Raw genomic sequence first — 20,691 nt, forward strand, 5'->3', positions numbered from 1 at the left:
CTCCCTCCCTCCCTCCCTGTCTCCTTCCTCCCTCCCTGTCTCCTTCCTCCCTCTCTTCCTGTCTCCTTCCTCCCTCCCTGTCTCCTTCCTCCCTCCCTCCCTGTCTCCTTCCTCCCTCCCTGTCTCCTTCCTCCCTCCCTGTCTCCTCCCTCCCTCCCTCCCTGTCTCCTCCCTCCCTCCCTCCCTGTCTCCTTCCTCCCTCCCTGTCTCCTTCCTCCCTCCCTGTCTCCTTCCTCCCTCCCTGTCTCCTTCCTCCTCCCTGTCTCCTCCCTCCCTCCCTCCCTGTCTCCTTCCTCCCTCCCTGTCTCCTTCCTCCCTCCCTGTCTCCTTCCTCCCTCCCTCCCTGTCTCCTTCCTCCCTCCCTGTCTCCTTCCTCCCTCCCTGTCTCCTTCCTCCCTCCCTGTCTCCTTCCTCCCTCCCTCCCTGTCTCCTTCCTCCCTCCCTCCCTGTCTCCTTCCTCCCTCCTTGTCTCCTTCCTCCCTCCCTGTCTCCTTCCTCCCTCCCTCCCTGTCTCCTTCCTCCCTCCCTGTCTCCTTCCTCCCTCCTTGTCTCCTTCCTCCCTCCCTGTCTCCTTCCTCCCTCCCTCCCTGTCTCCTTCCTCCCTCCCTGTCTCCTTCCTCCCTCCCTGTCTCCTTCCTCCCTCCCTCCCTGTCTCCTTCCTCCCTCCCTTCCTCCCTCCCTCCCTCCGTGTCTCCTTCCTCCCTCCCTGTCTCCTTCCTTCCTTTCTTCCGCTCTCCTTTCCTCTCTCTTCCTCCCTCTTTCCCTGTCTCCTCCCTCCCTCCCTGTCTCCTTCCTCCCTCCCTGTCTCCTTCCTCCCTCCCTGTCTCCTTCCTCCCTCCCTGTCTCCTTCCTCCCTCCCTGTCTCCTTCCTCCCTCCCTGTCTCCTTCCTCCCTCCCTCCCTGTCTCCTCCCTCCCTCCCTCCCTGTCTCCTTCCTCCCTCCCTGTCTCCTTCCTCCCTCCCTCCCTGTCTCCTCCCTCCCTCCCTCCCTGTCTCCTTCCTCCCTCCCTGTCTCCTCCCTCCCTCCCTGTCTCCTTCCTCCCTCCCTGTCTCCTTCCTCCCTCCCTGTCTCCTCCCTCCCTCCCTGTCTCCTTCCTCCCTCCCTGTCTCCTTCCTCCCTCCCTGTCTCCTTCCTCCCTCCCTCCCTGTCTCCTTCCTCCCTCCCTGTCTCCTTCCTCCCTCCCTCCCTGTCTCCTTCCTCCCTCCCTCCCTGTCTCCTCCCTCCCTCCCTCCCTGTCTCCTTCCTCCCTCCCTGTCTCCTTCCTCCCTCCCTGTCTCCTCCCTCCCTCCCTCCCTGTCTCCTCCCTCCCTCCCTGTCTCCTCCCTCCCTCCCTGTCTCCTTCCTCCCTCCCTGTCTCCTCCCTCCCTCCCTGTCTCCTTCCTCCCTCCCTGTCTCCTTCCTCCCTCCCTCCCTGTCTCCTTCCTCCCTCCCTCCCTGTCTCCTTCCTCCCTCCCTGTCTCCTCCCTCCCTCCCTGTCTCCTTCCTCCCTCCCTGTCTCCTCCCTCCCTCCCTGTCTCCTTCCTCCCTCCCTGTCTCCTTCCTCCCTCCCTGTCTCCTTCCTCCCTCCCTCCCTGTCTCCTTCCTCCCTCCCGTCTCCTTCCTCCCTCCCTGTCTCCTTCCTCCCTCCCTCCCTGTCTCCTTCCTCCCTCCCTGTCTCCTTCCTCCCTCCCTTCCTTCCTTCCCTTCTTTTTTCTTCCCTCCCTTCCTCCTTCCTTTCTTTCCTCTCTCGCCCTGTCTCCTTTCCTTCCTTGATTTCCTTCCTTTTTTCCTTCCTTCCTTCCCTCCTTCCCTCTCTTCCTCCTTCCCTCTCTTCCTCCTTCCCTCCCTCCCTCCTTTTCTTCCTTCCTTCCTCCTTCCCTCTCTCTTCTTCCCTCTGTCCCTGTCTCCTTCCTCCATCTCTCTGTTTCCTTCCTCCCTCCCTCCCTCGCTTCTCTTCTTTTTTTTTTTCTTTTCTTGTTGTTTTGTTTGTTTGTTTGGTTTTTTGAGACAGAATCTCGCTCTGTCACCCAGGCTGGAGTGCAGTGGCACCATCTCCGCTCACTGCAACCTCCGCCTCCCGGCTTCAAGCGATTCTCCTGCCTCAGCCTCCTGAGTAGCTGGGATTACAGGCGTCGGCCACCACGCCCCACTAATTTTTGTATTTTTTAGTAGAGATGGGGTTTCGCCATGTTGGCCAGGCTGCTCTCAAACTCCTGACCTCATGATCCATCGCCTCAGTCTCCCAAAGTGCTGAGATGACAGGTGTGAGCCACAGCACCCAGTCAAGGTCCCCATTTCTATAAAATAATTCAGAAATTAGCCAGACGCGGCCGGGCGCGGTGGCTCAAGCCTGTAATCCCAGCACTTTGGGAGGCCGAGACGGGTGGATCACAAGGTCAGGAGATGGAGACCATCCTGGCTAACACGGTGAAACCCCGTCTCTACTAAAAAATACAAAAAACTAGCCAGGCGAGGTGGCGGGCGCCTGTAGTCCCAGCTACTCGGGAGGCTGAGGCAGGAGAACGGCGTAAACCCGGGAAGTGGAGCTTGCAGTGAGCTGAGATCCGGCCACTGCACTCCAGCCTGGGGGACAGAGCGAAACTCCATCTCAAATAAATGAAAAATTAAGTAAAATAATGATAAATAATAAATAAAAATCACTATAAGTGCAACCATGGCCCCCACTCCTTGCCAGAGACACGCACTGAAAAACAGAATCAGGGCTGGCTGATTGATTTTTGAGATGGAGTCTGGCTCTGTCGCCCAGGCGGGAGTGCAGGGGTGCGATCTCGGCTCACCGCAACTTCCACCTCCTGGGTCGAAAGGATTCTTCTGCCTCAGCCGCCTGAGTAGTGGGGATCACAGGTGTGCACCATCACGCCTGGCTACGTTTTGTATTTTTAGTAGAGACGGGGTTTCACCATGTTGGCCAGGCTGGTCTCGAACTCCTGACCTCAGGTGATCCACCCGCCTTGGTCTCCCAAAGTGCTGGGATGACAGGTGTGAGCCACCGGACCTGGTCTCTCTCTGTCTCTCTCTCTTTTTTTTTTTTTTTTTTTTTTTGAGAAACAGTGGAAACTCAGGGTCATTGCCCCAAATCACAGTTTCTCACTTCTCTGCCTCCTCCCACGGCCGCGTGACGCCAGCGCCTGTGTGTGTTGTAACGGGAACCGTTCTGAGGTAAAAGCGTGGGGTAGTTTTGCCTCGTCATCCCCTTGTCATCTCCACGCTTCTGCCTAGGACCTGCCTGGCACCTCCTCCTGCATTTCAAGTCCCCCTGAGTCCCCGCCTGTGCCCGTCTCCACCCTCTCCTTCCCAGGCCCTTGTTTCCCCAGAGCTGGTGGGCGATGCCCCACCCAGGTTGATGCATCAGAGTCAGCCTCTGCCCAGAACGCCAAGGGCATGGCGGCGTCGAACACGGGTGCCTCCGCACACGGGCCCAGCTGTGTCCTCAGCTGCAGGCCGTCAGGGTCTCACCGTAGGACTTTGATGTGCTTTCTTCTTCTGTGAGTCCACCTGTCACCCGTGTCTGCCTACAGCAGGGTCCCAGACCCAGGGGGACCCCAGACCGAGCCGTCTGTGCTGGGAATGGGCATTGCACGTCCAACGCCACTCATTTCAGAAATGCCTGAATTCTCAACATGTGACTTCTGGGCCGGGCGCGGTGGCTCACGCCTGTCATCCCAGCACTTTGGGAGGCCGAGGCGGGTGGATCACCCGAGGTTACGAGTTGAGACCAGCCTGGTCATCACGGTGAAACCCCGTCTCTACTAAAAATACAAAAATTAGCCGGGCGTGGTGGCGGGCACCTGCAATCTCAGCTACTCAGGAGGCTGAGGCAGGAGAATGGCGTGGACCCGGGAGGCAGAGGTTGCGGTGAACTGAGATTGCACCACTGCACTCCAGCCCGGGCGACAGAGCGAGACTCCGTCTCCAAAAAAAAGATGTGAATTCTGAACCTGTAGGAGAGGAGTCCATCCCCTGGGGGAGGCAGGACTTTGAGCACCCAGGGAATGGGTGCTGTGGGTGCCTCGGCTGAACAAAACAAATGAGCACAAACTGGACGGCTTAAAACAACAGAAATTTATTCTCTTGCAGTCCTGGAGACCAGAAGCCTGAGATTCAGCTTTCTCAGGGTCACACTCCCTCCAGAGGCTCTAGGGGAGGATCCTTCCTGCCTCTCCCAGCTCCTGGGGACTCCAGGCGTCCCTGGGCTTGTGGCCGCATCACTCCAATCTCTGCCTCCATCTCCACGTGGCCTCCTCCTCTGTGTCTGTGTCTCCTCTTCTGTCTCTTAGGACACCTGTCATTCCATTTAGAGCTGAGCTAATCCTGGGTGATCTCATCTCAAGATACTCAACTGAATGACACCCGCAGAGACCTTCTTTCTAAATGAGATTCTATCCACAAGTCTACGGGTTAGGACATGGACAGATCTTTTGAGGTCACCATTCCAACCCATTGCAACTGTGTTTGGTTCTTTCTGGAGCCTCTGGGGGAGGGTCCTTCCTGCCTCTCCCAGCTCCTGGGGGCCCCAGGTGTCCCTGGGCTTGTGGCCGCATCACTCCAGTCTCTGCCTCCGTCTCCACGTGGCCGCCTCCTCTGTGTCTGTGTCTCCTCTTCTGTCTCTTAGAAGGACACCTGTCATTGGATGTACGGCCCACCCTACTCCAGGACGATCTCATCTCCAGATCCTTTGCTTAAACACATCTGCAAAGACTATTTTTCCAAATGAAGTGTTGTTTGATTTAGGGCCCACCCAGATGATTCCGGATGATCTTATCTTGAGATTCTTCATTCAATGACATCTCCAGAGATTCCTTTTCCAAATAAGATCCATTCACAGGTTCTGGGGATAGCGACAGGGATATGTCTTTTGGGGAGACCACAGATCAGTCAACTTAAGTTGTATCCAGTTGCCTCCGGAAGCTCTAGGGGAGGATCCTTCCTGCCTCTCCCAGCTCCTGGGGGCCCCAGGCGTCCCTGGGCTTGTGGCCGCATCACTCCAGTCTCTGCCTCCGTCTCCACGTGGCCTCCTCCTCTGGGTCTGTGTCTCCTCTTCTGTCTCTTAGACGGACACCTGTCATTGCCTTTAAGACCCACCCTCATCCAGGATGATCTCATCTCACACTCCTTCACTTAATTGCATCTGCAAAGCCCCCATTGCTGAATAAGGCCTTATTCCAGGTCTGGGCGTTAGGACACGGACAGATCTTTCTGGGGCTATAGTTTAATTCACTACAGCTGTATCTAGTTCCCTCTGGAGGCTCTAGGGGAGGATCCTTCCTGCCTCTCCCAGCTCCTGGGGGCTCCAGGCGTCCCTGGGCTTGTGGCTGCATCACTCCAGTCTCTGCCTCCGTCTCCACGTGGCCTCCTCCTCTGCGTCTGTGTCTCCTCTTCTGTCTCTTACAAGGACACCTGTCACTGCCTTTAGAGTCCATCGTGCTCCCAGAAAATCTCATTGGAGTTAATTATATCAGCAACTACGCTCTTCCCAAGTAAGGTCAGCTTGTGAGACTCCAGGTGGACGTCAATTTAGGGGGCGGTGGGGAGAGAGGTAACTCACCCTAGAACAGCAGTGGAGAGAGAAGAAGCTGGGGCAGGGCTGGGCTCCATGGCTCACGCCTGTCATCTCAACACTTTGGGAGGCCGAGGTGGGCAGATCACTTGAGGTCAGGAGTTCAAGACCAGCCTGGCCAACATGGAGAAACCCCGTCTCTACTAAAAACACAAAAAATTAGCCGGGCGTGGTGGGCAGACGCCTGTCATCCCAGCTACTCGGGAGGCTGAGGCAGGAGAATCGCTTGAACCTGGGGCAGAGGTTGCAGTGAGCGGAGGTCGCGCCACCGCACTCCAGCCTGGGGGGAAAAAAAAAAGGAACCGGGCTGCAAGGTGGGGGCTCCAGGGAACGGCTGAGGTTGGGCTGGAATTGAAAAGGGTGCCAAGAACGAGAGAGTTGATAAATTCAGAGGGAGGGACTTTACAAAGAGCTTTTTTTTTTTTTTTTTTTGAGACAGAGTCTTGCTTTATCACCCAGGCTGGAGCGCAGTGGCGCCATCCTGGCTCACCGTAACCTCCGCCGCCCGGATTTAAGCAATTCTCTTGCCTCAGCCATGGGAGAAGCTGAGATTACAGGCACCTGCCACCACGCCTGGCTAATTTTTGTATTTTTACTAGAGACGAGGGTTCCCCATGTTGGCCGGGATGGTCTCGCACTGCTGACCTCAGGTGATCCACCCGCCTCGGCCTCCCAGAGTGCTGGGATGACAGGCGTGAGCCACCGCACCTGACCACTAAGATATCTTTTATTTATTTATTTTTTTTTCTGAGACAGAGTCTTGCTTTATCACCCAGGCTGGAGTGCAGGGGCGCCATCCTGGCTCACTGTAACCTCCGCCTCCCAGGTTCAAACTATTCTCCTCCCTCAGCCTCCGGAGAAGGTTGGGATTACAGGCACCTGCCACCATACCTGGCTAATTTTTGTATTTTTACTAGAGACGAGATTTCACCATGTTGGCCAGGATGGTCTTGAACTCCTGACCTCAGGTGATCCACCTGTCTCAGCCTCCCAAAGTGCTGGGATGACAGGCGTGAGCCACTGCACCTGACCACTAAGATATCTTTTTTTTTTTTTTTTTTTTTTTTGAGACAAAGTCTTGCTTTCTCATGCAGGCTGGAGTGCAGGGGCACCATCCTGGCTCACTGTAACCTCTGCCTCCCAGGTTCAAACTATTCTCCTGCCTCAGCCTCCGGAGAAGGTGGGATGACAGGCACCTGCCACCATACCTGGCTAATTTTTTTATTTTTACTAGAGACGAGATTTCACCATGTTGGCCAGGCTGGTCTCGAACTCCTGACCTCAGGTGATCCACCCGCCTCGGCCTCCCAAAGTGCTGGGATGACAGGTGTGAGCCACCGCACCTGACCACTTTTTTTTTTTGAGACAGGGTCTTGCTTTATCACCGAGGCTGCAGTGCAGTGGTGCCGTCCTGGCTCACTGTAACCTCCGCCTCCCAGGTTCAAGCTATTCTCCTGCCTCAGCCTCCGAAGAAGCTGGGATTACAGGTGCCCACCACCATGCCAGGCTAATTTTTGTATTTTTAATAGAGATGGGGTTTCACCATGTTGGCCAGGATGGTCTCCATCTCTTGACCTCAAATGATCCACCCGCCTCGGCCTCCCAGAGTGCTGGGATGACAGGCGTGAGCCACTGCACCTGGCCACTAACGTATCTTTAATAAGATCCGTCATCTGAGACCGGGAGCCACCTCCCCTGTCTGGGCACAGGGAGGAGACACAAGCAGGAGCCCCTGGATACCAGCATTCACCCCTCCAGGGCTGAATTTACTCTGTCAGGAAGTTGCCCAATCCTGCTTGAATAGCTATAGCCTGAATTCTAATTATAGCAAACAGAAACACTGGCAGAAAAAAAAAAATGAGAACGGGGAACATGACAAGTTTCAAAGAAAGAATCTTTCAAGGAAAGTCTGCCGCGGGTTACGAACCTGCTGACCCCGGGATCCCAGCCCGTGGGAGAGAAAGGGGGTCTCTGACGGCCCCCTCCCCACTGCCAGATCCCCATTGGGTCTGACTTTCCGGGGTGGGGCCCCGGCTGGAGCTTATAAAACAGCTCAATCTGGGAGGACAACGTTCGGTTTCTCTTCGGGGAAGCTGCTTCTAGCACACACAGGGAAAATATCAGAAACATCCCAGAGACTACACCTTTCGTGCTGTTTCCTCCACACAGGACTTGGATCTGCATTTAAGGTACGGCAAGCACGGGAGGCGGTGGATGGTGGGTTCCTAAATCCGTCCTGGCAGACACGGGGCATTCACTGGCACCGAACCGGTTTCCGCTGAGACCTGCTGTCCGTGGGTACCACACGGCACGTTCAACGGCCCGGTACCAAAGAGGGATGCTTGCGATCTCATTCATCGTTGGTATGGGGCTCGCGTGCTGGAAGCCCTCATGTCATCTCAGACGCCTTGGGTTGAGAAAGGTGATGGCGTTAGAAGTAATGTTACTGTGTTTTCCGGTTTTTCGGCGTGCTTGCTAGAAAAATGTAAACACCCACACGTGCCTAGGGTTCTCTGTTTATTAGAAAGCCCGGATTCTAATAAACAGAGTTCTCTGTTTATTTAGAAAGCTAGTGAAAGAGCTCACGCCCAGGGTGGGCTGACTGCCAGCCGGGTAGCCGTTTTTGGGGCTGGGACCCCAGTCTTTTCATGCCATTCTCAGTGGTTTTCAAAGGCTGGTGGGACTCAGAATGTCCCGGATGGCTGGTGAAACCTCAGGTCCCTCCTCGCAGCTTTATTCACAGTGGCCAAGAGGTGGTGTGAGCCCTCATACCCATCTATAGATGAATGAAGAAATATAATGTGGTCCATCCACACAGTGGAATATTACGCAGCCATGAAAAAGGAACAAGCAGCTTTATTCACGGTAGCCAAGAGGTAGAGAGAACCCTCATACCCCTCTATAGATGAATGGAGAAATATAATGTGGTCCATCCACACAGTGGAATATTACGCAGCCATGAAAAAGGAACAAGCAGCTTTATTCACGGTAGCCAAGAGGTAGAGAGAACCCTCATACCCCTCTATAGATGAATGGAGAAATATAATGTGGTCCATCCACACAGTGGAATATTACGCAGCCATGAAAAGGAACAAGCAGGTTTATTCACAGTAGCCAAGAGGTGGAGACAGCCCTCATACCCCCATCTATAGATGAATGGAGAAATATAATGTGGTCCATCCACACAGTGGAATATTATGCAGCCATGAAAAGGAACAAGCAGCTTCATTCAGTGGCCAAGAGGTGCTGTGAGCCCTCATACCCCTCTATAGATGAATGGAGAAATATAATGTGGTCCATCCACATAGTGGAGTATTATGCAGCCATGAAAAGGAACAAGCAGCTTCATTCAGTGGCCAAGAGGTGCTGTGAGCCCTCATACCCCTCTATACATGAATGGAGAAATATAATGTGGTCCATCCACACAGTGGAATATTACACAGCCATGAAAAGGAACAGGGCTTTGCCACAGGTGGCAATGTGGGTGAACACTGAGCACATCGTGCTTCCTGAGAGAAGCCAGATACAAAAAGATACATAGTGTCCGTACGATTGCATTTATTCCCCATGTCCAGATACAGGTAAATCCACAGAGACAGAAAGTGGATGAGTGGTTGCCAGGGGCTGGGTGGGGGAAGCACGGGTCTTTAATGGACCTGGGGTCTCCTTTTGGAGTGACGACAATGTTCTAGAAGATAGAAGTGGTGGTGTGTTTTTTTTGTTTTTTGAGACAGAGTCTCACTCTGTAGCCCAGGCTGGAGTGCAATGGCGCGATCTCGGCTCACTGCAAGCTCCGCCTCCCGGGTTCAAGCCATTCTCCTGCCTCAGCCTCCCGAGTAGCTGGGACTACAGGCGCCCACCACTACGCCCGGCTAATTTTTGTATGTTTAGTAGCAATTTTGTGTGTTTAGTAGAGTAGTAGAGATTCTGTATGTTTAGTATGTTTCGTATGTTGGTCAGGCTGGTCTCGAACTCCTGACCTCGGGCAGTCCACCCCCGCCTCCGCCTCCCAAAGTGCTGGGATGACAGGCGTGAGCCACCGCGCCTGGCCAGTGAAAATATTGATCAATAAATGTTAAGAGCACAGATGTCCCAACGTTCTCCGGTGTCTTCCTGGACCACGGCCCCTACAGGCGAGTGTGACTGTGCGTGGTGTGCCCAGCACACTTTGGACCGTGTGGCCACTATGGGCACTCACCCCCTGGTCTCTTGGCTGAGCGGAACACAGACTCTGTCCGAATGGAGACTCTAGATACCGCCTGTTGCCTTGCAAGGCCTACTGATGCTAAAGCCATTTGGTTCTTTAAAAGATGGTAGGCTGGGCGCGGTGGCTCACACCTGTCATCCCAGCACTTTGGGAGGCAAAGAACGGAGGTTTGCCTAAGGTCAGCAGTTTGAGACCAGCCTGGCCAACACGGTGAAACCCCTTCTCTACTAAAAATACAAAAATTAGCTGAGTGTGGTGGCGTGTGCCTCTAATCCCAGCTACTCAGGAGGCTGAGGCAGGAGAATTGCTTGAACCCGGGAGGTGGAGGTTGCAGTGAACCAAGATCGTGCCACTGCCCTCCAGCCTGGGCGACAGAGTGAGATTCCGTCTCAAAAAAAAAAAAAAAAAGAAAGAAAGAAAAAAGAAAGAAAAATAAAGAGAAAAGAAAGCTATCACCCCAAAGTACGGTGTAGGAGAACCAGCCTGTCTGGGACGTCGGAAACAGTTCCAGCCCAGGAGGCTGAGGCCCTGCACCCCTTTGTTACCGTAACTGCAGCCACTTAAGAATTTCTGTCTGCGTTGACTCATAATTCTAATTAAACTTCCTTCCACTGCTTTGTCATCTGAGTTTCCCGCTGTGCCCCAGGGGATGAGTTTTACTGGTTTGTGGATACAGCCGGAGCCAAGAACGGACTATCCGTTTTTTGTTTTTGTTTTTTTTTTGAAATGGAGTCTCGCTCTGTCATCCAGGCTGGAGGGCAGTGGCGCGATCTCAGCTCACTGCGAGCTCCGCCTCCCGGGTTCAAGCGATTCTCCTGCCTCAGCCTCCTGAGTAGCTGGGATTACAGGTGCCTGCAACCACATCTGGCTAATTTTCTTTTTTCTTTTTCTTTTCTTTTCTTTTTTTTTTTGAGATGGAGTCTCGCTCTGTCATCCAGGCTGGAGTGCAGTGGCGCGATCTCGGCTCACTGCAAGCTCCGCCTCCCGGGTTCAACCGATTCTCCTGCCTCAGCCTCCCGAGTAGCTGGGATTACAGGCATGTGAAAAATTATTTTTTTAATTGCCAAAATTGTATATATTTGTGGTGTCTAACCCTGTTTTGAAAGATGTATGCCTTGTGGAATGGCTAAATCAAGATAATTAACATATCTGTGACCTCATCTGCTTTCTTTTTTTATTTTTATTTTTTTGAGGTGGAATCTCTCTCTGTCGCCCCGGCTGGAGTGCAGTGGTGCGATCTCGGTTCACTGCAACCTCCACCTCCCGGGTTCAACCGATTCTCCTGCCTCAGCCTCCCGAGTAGCTGGGATGACAGGTGAGTGTCCCCACGCCCGGCTAATTTTTGTATTTTTAGTAGAGACGGGGTTTCACCATGTTGACCAGGATGGTCTTGAACTCCTGACCTCAGGCGATCCACCTACCTCGGCCTCCCAAAGTGCCGGGATGACAGGTGTGAGCCACTGCACCCGGCCGGTAGAGGTTCTTTCAAAATGGAAAGGCTGACACACACACAGATGCGTACACACACAGAAATGCACATACATGCACACGTATACACTCATGCAAACACCTTTGTACACATACATTCACACATGCATGCACATAAATATGCACTTTTAGGCACATGGAGGCACGCACACAGGCAGACTCATGCGTGTATATTTGTGTATTCACGTGTGTGTATGCATGGAACGCACGCACAGATACATATGCATGAAAACACACAAACACAGCCAGGCACAGTGGCTCACACCTGTAACCCAGCACTTTGGGAGGCCAAGGCAGGTGGATCACCTGAGGTCAGGAGTTCGAGACCAGCCTGGCCCACATGGCGAAACCCTGTCTCTACTAAAAAATACAAAAGGTTGGCTGGGTGCAGTGACTCACACCTGTAATCCCAGCACTTTGGGAGGTCGAGGCGGGCGGATCACCTGAGGTCAGGAGCTCGAGACCAGCCTGGCTAACATGGTGAAACCCCGTCTCTACTAAAAATACAAAATTAGCCGGGCGTGGTGGTGCCTGCTTGTAATCCCAACTACTTGGGAGGCTGAGGCAGGAGAATCGCTTGAATCAAGGAGGCAGAGGTTGCGGTGGGCCGAGATCGCGTCACTGCGCTCCAGCCTGGGCGACAAGAGAAAACTCCATCTCAAAAAAAAAAAACAAAAAAAAAACAAAAATTAACTGGGCGTGGTGGCAGGTGCTTGTCATCCCAGCTACTCAGGAGGCTGAGGCAGGAGAATCACTTGAACCCGGGAGGCGGAGGTTGCAACGAGCCGAGATCTTGCCACTGCACTCCAGCCTGGGTGACAGAGCGAGACTCTGTCACACACAGAAAAGAAAACACACAGACACGTATGTGTGCACCCAGATACACGCGGGCACACAAATGTACACTGATGGGCAGGCACACAGCCACGTATGCTTATAGACACGTGTGCACAGGCATGCACGCGGTCATGTGCAAACGTGCAAACAGACATGGCCAGTCCCTGCTGCCTGACTCTCCGTTCTCCTCCAGCAGGCACCTCCGTCCTTCCCGATGACCCTCCTTTGGCTGACGCTGCTCCTGGTCGCCACGGCCTGTCTCCTGCAAACCAAGGAGGGTAAGGGCTGGAGAAAAAAATCGACCGTGGAGGGTGGGGGGGACAAACGCACAATGTCACCTGCTGTTCTTCGGGGAGACTTTCCATGTTGAGCTCATGGCAGAGTCTCGTGCGGCGGTCAGGAATGACTCGGAGACCTCCTTGTACCCGTCGCCAAGTTCCCTGTAACGCAGCGTCTGGCACAACGGCAATACGATGTCACAGGCAGGCACCTGATGGTGACACAGACGCCATGTGAGGTCTTTGGATGAAAGTCGCACGCTGGGATCCGGAGTGCCAGTTTACCGTTTCAGTTTCCTGCACGGTTTATGTTATTTTTTTTTCTTTCTTTTTTCTTTTTTGTTTTGTTTTGAGACAGAGTCTCACTCTGTCATCCAGGCTGGAGTGCAGTGGCGCGATCTCAGTTCAATGCAACCTCCACCTCCCGGGTTCAAGCGATTCTCCTGCCTCGGCCTCTCAAGTCGCTGGGATGACAGGTGCCCGCCACCACGCCCGGCTAATTTCTGTATTCTTTTTTTTTTTTTTTTTTTTTTTTTTGAGACGGAGTCTCACGCTGTTGCCCAGGCTGGAGTGCAGTGGCGCGATCTCGGCTCACTGCAAGCTCCGCCTCCCGGGTTCCCGCCATTCTCCTGCCTCAGCCTCCTGAGTAGCTGGGACTACAGGCGCCCGCCACCGCGCCCGGCTAATTTTTTGTATTTTTAGTAGAGACGGGGTTTCACTGTGGTCTCGATCTCCTGACCTTGTGATCCGCCCGCCTCGGCCTCCCAAAGTGCTGGGATTACAGGCTTGAGCCACCGCGCCCGGCCTTCTGTATTCTTTTTATAGAGACGGGATTTCGCCATGTTGGTCAGGCTGGTCTCGAACTCCTGACCACAAGTGATCCACCCGCCTCGACCTCCCAAAGTACTGGGATCACAGGTGCCCGCCACCACGCCCGGCTAATTTCTCTATTTTTTTTTTATAGAGACAGGATTTCGCCATGTTGGTCAGGCTGGTCTCGAACTCCTGATCTCAGCTGATCCACGTGCCTCAGCCTCCCAAAGTGCTGGGATTACAGGTGTGAGCCACTGTGCCCGGCCTTTTTTTCATTCGTTTTTACTGTCTGCTATTGCAGCAGTTTCCTTTTAGCTTGAATTTCTTTTCATTTTAATTTGCTTTTCATTCTTTAACTTTTTTTTTTTTTTGACACAGAGTTTCACTCTTGTTGCCCAGGCTGGATTGCAATACCGTGACCGTGGCTCACTGCAACCTCCACCTCCCGGGTTGCATTGATTCCCCTGGCTCAGCCTCCCAAGTACCTGGGAATACAGGCGCCCGCCACCACGCCCGGCTAATTTTTCTGTTTTTAGTAGAGACGGGGTTTCACCATGTTGACCAGGCTGATCTCGAACTCCTGACCTCAGGTGATCCACCCGCCTCGGCCTCCCAAAGTGCTGGGATTGCCAGCGTGAGCCACCGTGCCCAAGTGTGTAATCCCAGCACTTCAGGAGGCCAAGGCAGATGGATGATCATGAGGTCGGGAGATCGTGACCAGCCTGGCTAACATGGTAAAACCCCGTCTCTACTAAAAATACAAAAATTAGCCGGGCGTGGTGGCACACGCCTGTAATCCCAGCTACTCGGGCGGCTGAGGCAGGAGAATTGCTTGAACCCAGGAGGTGGAAGTTGCAGTGAGCCAAGATCACGCCACTGCACTCCAGCCTGGGCGACAGAGCACTTTGGGAGGCCGAGGGGGGCAGATCACGAAGTCAGGAGATCAAGACCAGCCTGGCCAACATGGTGAAACCCTGTCTCTACTGAAAATACAAAAAAATTAGCTGGGCATGGTGACAGGTGCCTGTAGTCCCAGCCACTCAGGAGACTCAGGCAGGAGAATCTCTTGAACCCGGGAGACGGAGCTTGCAGTGAGCCGAGATCGCGCCACTGCACTCCAGCCTGGCGACAGAGCGAGACTCCGTTTCAAAAAAAAAAAAAAAAAAAAAAGTCTGAGCATGGTGGCGTGCACCTGTCGTCCCAACTACTTGGGAAGATCCCTTGAACCCAGGAGGTGGAGGTTGCGGTGAGCTGAGATCGTGCCATTGCATTTCAGCCTGGGAGACAGAGCGAGACTCTATCTCTAAATAAATAAATAAGTAAATAAATAAATAAATTAGTAAATAAATAATAGTCTTATAAGAATTTTTTTCTCAGTGAGTTTGTCTGAAGGAATAAATTATGCTTCAAAGTTAGGGGAAAATAATGTCAGAAGTCTAAATGTTCTTCTGTTTTGGTCTTGCTTATCAGACCAAGGTTGTTGACCTTGATAACCACTGAAGATCCTTACAGTTTACAGAGTCATTTCCTCAAGTTTTCTAAGTGGCCGATCAGAGATAAACCCCTGGAGAAATATCTGATGTATGTTTCTCGCCTCGGGTGACCAGCAAAATGTGATAGAATATTGCCTTTTACCGGCCGGGCGTGGTGGCTCACGCCTGTCATCCCAGCACTTTGGGAGGCTGAGGCGGGTGGATCACTTGAGGTCAGGAGTTCAAAACCAGCCTGGCCAACACGGTAAAACCCCGTCTCTACTAAAAATACAAAAAATTAGCCGGGCGAGGTGGCGGGCACCTATTATCCCAGCTACTCGGGAGGCTGAGGCAGGAGAATGGCGTGAACCCGGGAGGCGGACCTTGCAGTGAGCCGAGATCGCACCACTGCACTCCAGCCTGGGCGACAGAGCGAGACTCCGTCTCAAAAAAAAAAAAAGATTTGTGTGTATCTCTTCTAACTCCAACCTGTCACCGTTTTAGATCCAAATGCACCAATCAGGAATCTAAGGGTGAAAGAAAAGGCTCAGCAGTTGATGTGGGACCTGAACAGAAACGTGACCGACGTGGAGTGTATCAAAGGCACCGACTATTCTATGCCGGTAAATCCTATTCTCTACGGTTGACAAACGAGACGTTTCCGTCTCCCGCAGGAATCTGAGAACCAGCACTGCTCCCGTCACTGTTGTCATAAGTACCTGGGTTCTGCCCCGAAGCCAGCTGTGGGATTTGAAGTGAGTTTGGAGGGTCTGGTTCCCCATCCGCGGGATATCCAAGGTGGCACACACTGGACGGGGTGGACGTGAAAATGAAACGAGGCTAACCTATGACTGGTGGAAAACCAAACCGCACGCTGGGTGCGGTGGCTCACGCCCGTCATCCCAGCACTTTGGGAGGTCGAGGCGGGCGGATCACCTGAGGTCAGGGGTTCGAGACCAGCCTGGCCAACATAGTGAAACCCTGTCTCTACTAACAATACAAAAAAAAATTAGGTGTGGTGGCGGGCGCCTATAATCCTAGCACCTTGGGAGGCCAAAGCAGGTGGATCATTTGAGGTCAGGAGTTCGAAACCAGCCTGGCCAACATGGCAAAACCATGTCTCCACTAAAAATATGAAAATTAACTGGGCGTGGTGGCTCACGCCTGTCATCCCAGCACTTTGGGAAGCCGAGGCGGATGGATCACCTGAGGCCAGGAGTTCGAGACCAGCCTGGCCAATGTGGCGAAAGCCCGTCTCTACTAAAAATATAAAAATTAGCCGGGCGTGGTGGCAGGTGCCTGTAATCCCAGCTACTCGGGAGGCTGAGGCAGGAGAATCGCTTGAACCCGGGAGGCGGAGGTTGCAGTGAGCCGAGATTGTGCCATTGCACTCCAGCCTGGAGGACAAGAGCGAGACTTTGTCTTGAAAAATAAAAATAAAAATCAGCCAGACGTGGTGGCAGATGCCTGTCATCCCAGCTATTCAGGAGGCTGAGGCAGGAGAATCGCTTGAACCTGGGAGGCAGAGGTTGCAGTGAGCTGAGATCGCGCCACTGCGCTCCAGCCTGGGCGACAAGAGCAAACATCCGTCTCAAACAAAACAAACCAAAACAAAAAACAAAAGTGTGTGCTCAGGAAACATGGTTCTCATCCCGAAATCCTTCCAAATCCCCCAGCTTGTCATCACCTGCGTTCTCAGGGTTGGAGAACAGGGCCAGACCTCACCGGGCGGCCCAGGTGAGAATGTGAGCGATTTCCAAGTCAGTGTCTTGTGGTAAAGGAACACGTTTCCTTGAGAACCCATTTCGTCCCCTCCAAGTGCTATGTCTGTTCAATACAATTCAAATCACAGGCCTTTATGCGTCTGCTCGGGCCACCATTACAAAGTCCCACAGCCCAGGACGCCTAAACAACAGACATTGATTCTCCCACAGTCCTGGAGGCTGGAGGTCTGAGATCCAGGTGTGGGCAGGGCTGGTTCCTCCTGAGGCCTCTCTCCTGGGCTTGGAGACGCCGTCTTCTCCCTGTGTCCTCACGGGGTCGTCCCTCAGTGTGTCTGTGTCCTCATCTCCTCTTATGAGATGTCTTAGTCCATCTCAGGCTGCTATCACAGAATACCATAGACTGGGTAGATTATAAACAACAGACATTATTCTGTCACAGTCCTGGAGGATGGAAGTTTGAGATCCAGGTGTGGGCAGGGCTGGTTCCTCCTGAGGCCTCTCTCCTGGGCTTGGAGACGCCGTCTTCTCCCTGTGTCCTCACAGGGTCGTCCCTCTGTGTGTCTGTGTCCTCATCTCCTCCTCTTATAACGACACCAGTCCTATTGGATCAGGGCCCACCCTAATGACCTCATTTTACCCGAATCGCCTCTTTAAAGACTCCAGCTCCAAATACGGTCACAATTGAACATTAGGGCTTCCATATGTGATTTTGGAGAGTAGAGATTAAACAGTTTAGAACCCCAAAGCGATTTTACCATATACCGTGGCCAACTGACTCTCAAGTTTATCTAGAACCACAAATGTTGGGGGGGGAAAAAAAAAAAAACTAAGGAAATTTTGTCCGGACGCAGTGGCTTACGTCTGTCATCCCAGCACTTTGGGAGGCCGAGGCGGGCGGATCACCTGAGGTCAGAAGTTCGAGACCAGCCTGGCTAATGTGGTGAAACCCTGTTGTCTACCCAAAAATATACTTTAAAAATTAGCCGGGCGTGGTGGCGGGCACCTGTAATCCCAGGTACTTGGGAGGTTGAAGCAGGAGAATGGCTTGGACCCGGGAGGGAGAGGCTGCGGTGGGCCGAGATCGCGCCACTGCACTCCAGCCTGGGCGACAAGAGCGAAATTCGACCTCAGGAAACATCCGAACATCCTTAGCATCAAATTCAGCATGGTCTCCCCGCAGCCGTCACATTCCCGTGTCTCTCTCAGGCAATGAACAACAGCTATTGCCAGTTCGGAGCCATTTCCTTATGTGAAGTGACCAACTACACCGTCCGAGTGGCCAGTCCCCCGTTCTCCACGTGGATCCTCTTCCCTGAGAACAGTGAGAAAAATGTTCATTGTGTGTCTGTTCTTTCCGTCTGTTCCCTCCCTCTCTCCTCTCTCCCTCCCTGTGTCTGCCTTATCTGTCTTCCTTCCTTCCTTCTCTTTCTCTTTCTTTCCCTCCCTGCCTCACTCCCTTCTTTCCTTCTCTTCTTCTCTCCTTCCTTCCTTCCTTTTCTTTCCTTCCTTCCTTCCTTCCCTCTCTTTCTTTCCCTCCCTGCCTCACTCCCTTCTTTCCTTCTCTTCTTCTCTCCTTCCTTCCTTTCTTTTCTTTTCTTTCCTTCCTTCCTTCCTTCCCTCTCTTTCTTTCCCTCCCTGCCTCACTCCCTTCTTTCTTTCTCTTCTTCTCTCTTTCCTTCCTTCCTTTTTTTTCTTTCCTTCCTTCTTCCTTCCGTTCCTTCCTTTCCTTTCCTTCTTCCTTCCTTCTCTTTCTTTCCCTCCCTGCCTCACTCCCTTCTTTCCTTCTCTTCTCTCCTTCCTTCCTTTCTTTCCTTCCTTCCTTCTTCCTTCCGTTCCTTCCTTTCTTTCCTTTCTTTCCTTCCTTCCCTCTTTCTTTCCCTCCTGCCTCACTCCCTTCTTTCCTTCTCTTCTTCTCTCCTTCCTTTCTTTTCTTTCTTTCCTTCCTTCCTTCTTCCTTCCGTTCCTTCCTTTCTTTCCTTTCCTTCTTCCTTCCTTCCTTCTCTGTTTCTTTCCCTCCCTGCCTCACTCCCTTCTTTCCTTCTCTTCTCTCCTTCCTTCCTTCCTTTCTTTTTTCTCTTTGCTTTTCTTTCTTTCCTTCCTTCTTCCTTCCCTTCCTTTCTTTCCTTTCCTTCTTCCTTCCTTCTCTTTCTCTTTATTTCCCTCCCTGCCTCACTCCTTTCTTTCTCCTCTTCTCTCTTTCCTTTCTCTTTTCTTTTCTTTCTTTCCTTCCTTCCTTCCATTCCTTCCTTTCCTTTCCTTCTTCCTTCCTTCTCTTTCTCTTTCTTTCCCTCCCTGCCTTACTCCCTTCTTTCCTTCTCTTCTTCTCTCCTTCCTTTCTTTTCTCTTTTCTTTTCTTTCTTTTTTTCCTTCTTCCTTCCTTTCCTTCCTTTCCTTCTTCCTTCCTTCCTTCTTTCTCTTTCTTTCCCTCCCTGCCTCACTCCCTTCTTTCCTTCTCTCCTCTCCTCTCCTTCCTTCCTTCCCTCCCTCCCTCCCTTCCTTCCTTCTCTCTGTTGCTCTTTCTCTTTCCCTCTGTCTTTCTCTTTCTCTTTCTCCGCGTCCCGGGTTCAGGCGATTCTCCTGCCTCAGCCTCCTGAGTAGCTGGGATTATAGGCGCCCGCCACTATACCTGGCTAATTTTGTATTTTCAGTCGAGATGGGGTTTCACCATGTTGGTCAGGCTGATCCAAACTCCTGACCTCGTGATCTGCCCGCCTCATCCTCCCAAAGTGCTGCGAGTACAGGGGTGAGCCACCACGCCCCGCCTTAAATAGAGATGGGGTGTTGCTATGTTACCTAAGCTGGTCTCAAACTCCTAGGCTCAAGTGATCCTCCCACCTCAGCCTCCCGAGTAGCTGGGATGACAGGCACCTGCCACCACGCCCGGCTAATTTTTGTATTTTTAGTAGAGACGGGGTTTCACCATGTTGGCCAGGCTGGTCTCAATCTTCCGACCTCAGGTGATCCGCCCACCTCGGCCTCCCAAAGTGCTGGGATTATAGGCGTGAACGACTGTGCCTGGCCTCGAGTTAATTATTTTTAAGTTTAATAGATTCCCAGGGAGTTATGCTGAGTTGGAAAAAAAGAGCACGCCAGAGTGTAACACACAGAGTGATTTCATTTATACAACTGTCTTGAAATGGCAACATTTTATAAATAGAAAACAGTCTCCTGGTTTGCAGGGATATAAGCAGGAGCGAGAGCTGGAGAGAGGTGGGTTTGGCTGTAAAAGTGCTCCCTGGGGAGGTTCGGTGTGGGGGCTCATGCCTGTCATTCCAGCACTTTGGGAGGCCGAGGCAGGTGGATCACCTGAGGTCGGGAGTTCGAGACCAGCCTGGCCAACATGGTGAAACCCCGTCTCTACTAAATATACAAAATTAGCCGGGTGTGGTGTCAGGTGCCTGTAATCTCAGCTACTCAGGAGGCTGAGGCAGGAGAATCGCTTGAACCCGGGAGGCAGAGGTTGCAGTGAGCTGAGATCGCACCACTGCACTCCAGCCTGGTCGACAGAGCGAGACTCTGTATAAAAATGAATAAATAAAAGAATGTCTAGGATCTCTGTATTATTACTATTTTTTTACAATTGCTTGTGTATCCTCCATGGTCTCAAAATACGAAAGGCACTCTAAAAAGCGATTAGAATTTTATTTATTTATTTATTTATTTATTTGAGACAGAGTCTCCCTCTGTCGCCCAGGCTGGAGTGCACTGATGCGATCTCGGCTTCTTGCAATCTCCGCCTCCCGGGTTCAAGAAATTCTCCTGCCTCAGCCTCCCTAGTAGCTGGGATGACAGGGGCCCAACATCACACCTGGCTAATTCTTTTATATTTTTATTAGAGATGGGGTTTCTCCATGTTGGCCAGGCCGGTCTCGAACTCCTGACCTCAGGTGATCCAACCGCCTCGGCCTCCTAAAGTGCTGGGATGACAGGCGTGAGCCACCACGCCCGGCTAATATTTGTATTTTTAGTAGAGACGGGGTTTCACTACATTGGCCAGGCTGGTCTCGAACTCCTGACCTCAGGTGATCCACCCGCGTGGGCCTCCCCAAGTGCTGGGGTGACAGATGTGAGCCCCCACACCTGGTCCCGATTCGAGTTTTCTTTTATGTTTGTGAACCCAGCTGGGACGCCTCGGGCAGGCGCGGAGAATCTGACCTGCTGGGTTCATGACGTGGATTTCTTGAGCTGCAGCTGGGTGGTAGGCCCGGCGGCCCCCGCTGACGTCCAGTACGACCTGTACTTGAACAATCCCAAGTAGGTGTGCCCTTGGGCAGGTCGGGCTGTCCCCGGTGCAGGCCTTCGGGGCACGGTCGTC

At 52.7% G+C, this 20,691-nt stretch overlaps 1 protein-coding gene across 8 annotated transcripts in view; it reads left to right on the forward strand.

Annotated features, from left to right (window-relative positions):
• Positions 1-7,628: 7,628 nt before the first annotated feature.
• LOC141409492 (interleukin-3 receptor subunit alpha-like) overlaps positions 7,629-20,691 on the forward strand; it is a 37,515-nt gene continuing 24,452 nt past the window's right edge. For 4 of the 8 annotated variants that reach the window (XM_074030382.1, XM_074030385.1, XM_074030386.1 and 1 more), the window contains exons 1-5: positions 7,629-7,746; positions 12,283-12,367; positions 15,157-15,275; positions 17,583-17,697; positions 20,498-20,630. In XM_074030382.1, the coding sequence (XP_073886483.1) occupies positions 12,304-12,367; positions 15,157-15,275; positions 17,583-17,697; positions 20,498-20,630 (431 nt within the window). In that variant the 5' untranslated portion in view covers positions 7,629-7,746; positions 12,283-12,303. Of the gene's footprint in view, positions 7,747-12,282; positions 12,368-15,156; positions 15,276-17,582; positions 19,082-20,497; positions 20,631-20,691 lie in introns of those variants that run through there. The other 4 variants (XM_074030381.1, XM_074030383.1, XM_074030379.1 and 1 more) reach the window with 3 other exon arrangements.

The sequence above is a fragment of the Macaca fascicularis genome, chromosome Y, assembly GCF_037993035.2.
Source record: "Macaca fascicularis isolate 582-1 chromosome Y, T2T-MFA8v1.1".
Lineage (NCBI taxonomy): Eukaryota > Metazoa > Chordata > Mammalia > Primates > Cercopithecidae > Macaca > Macaca fascicularis.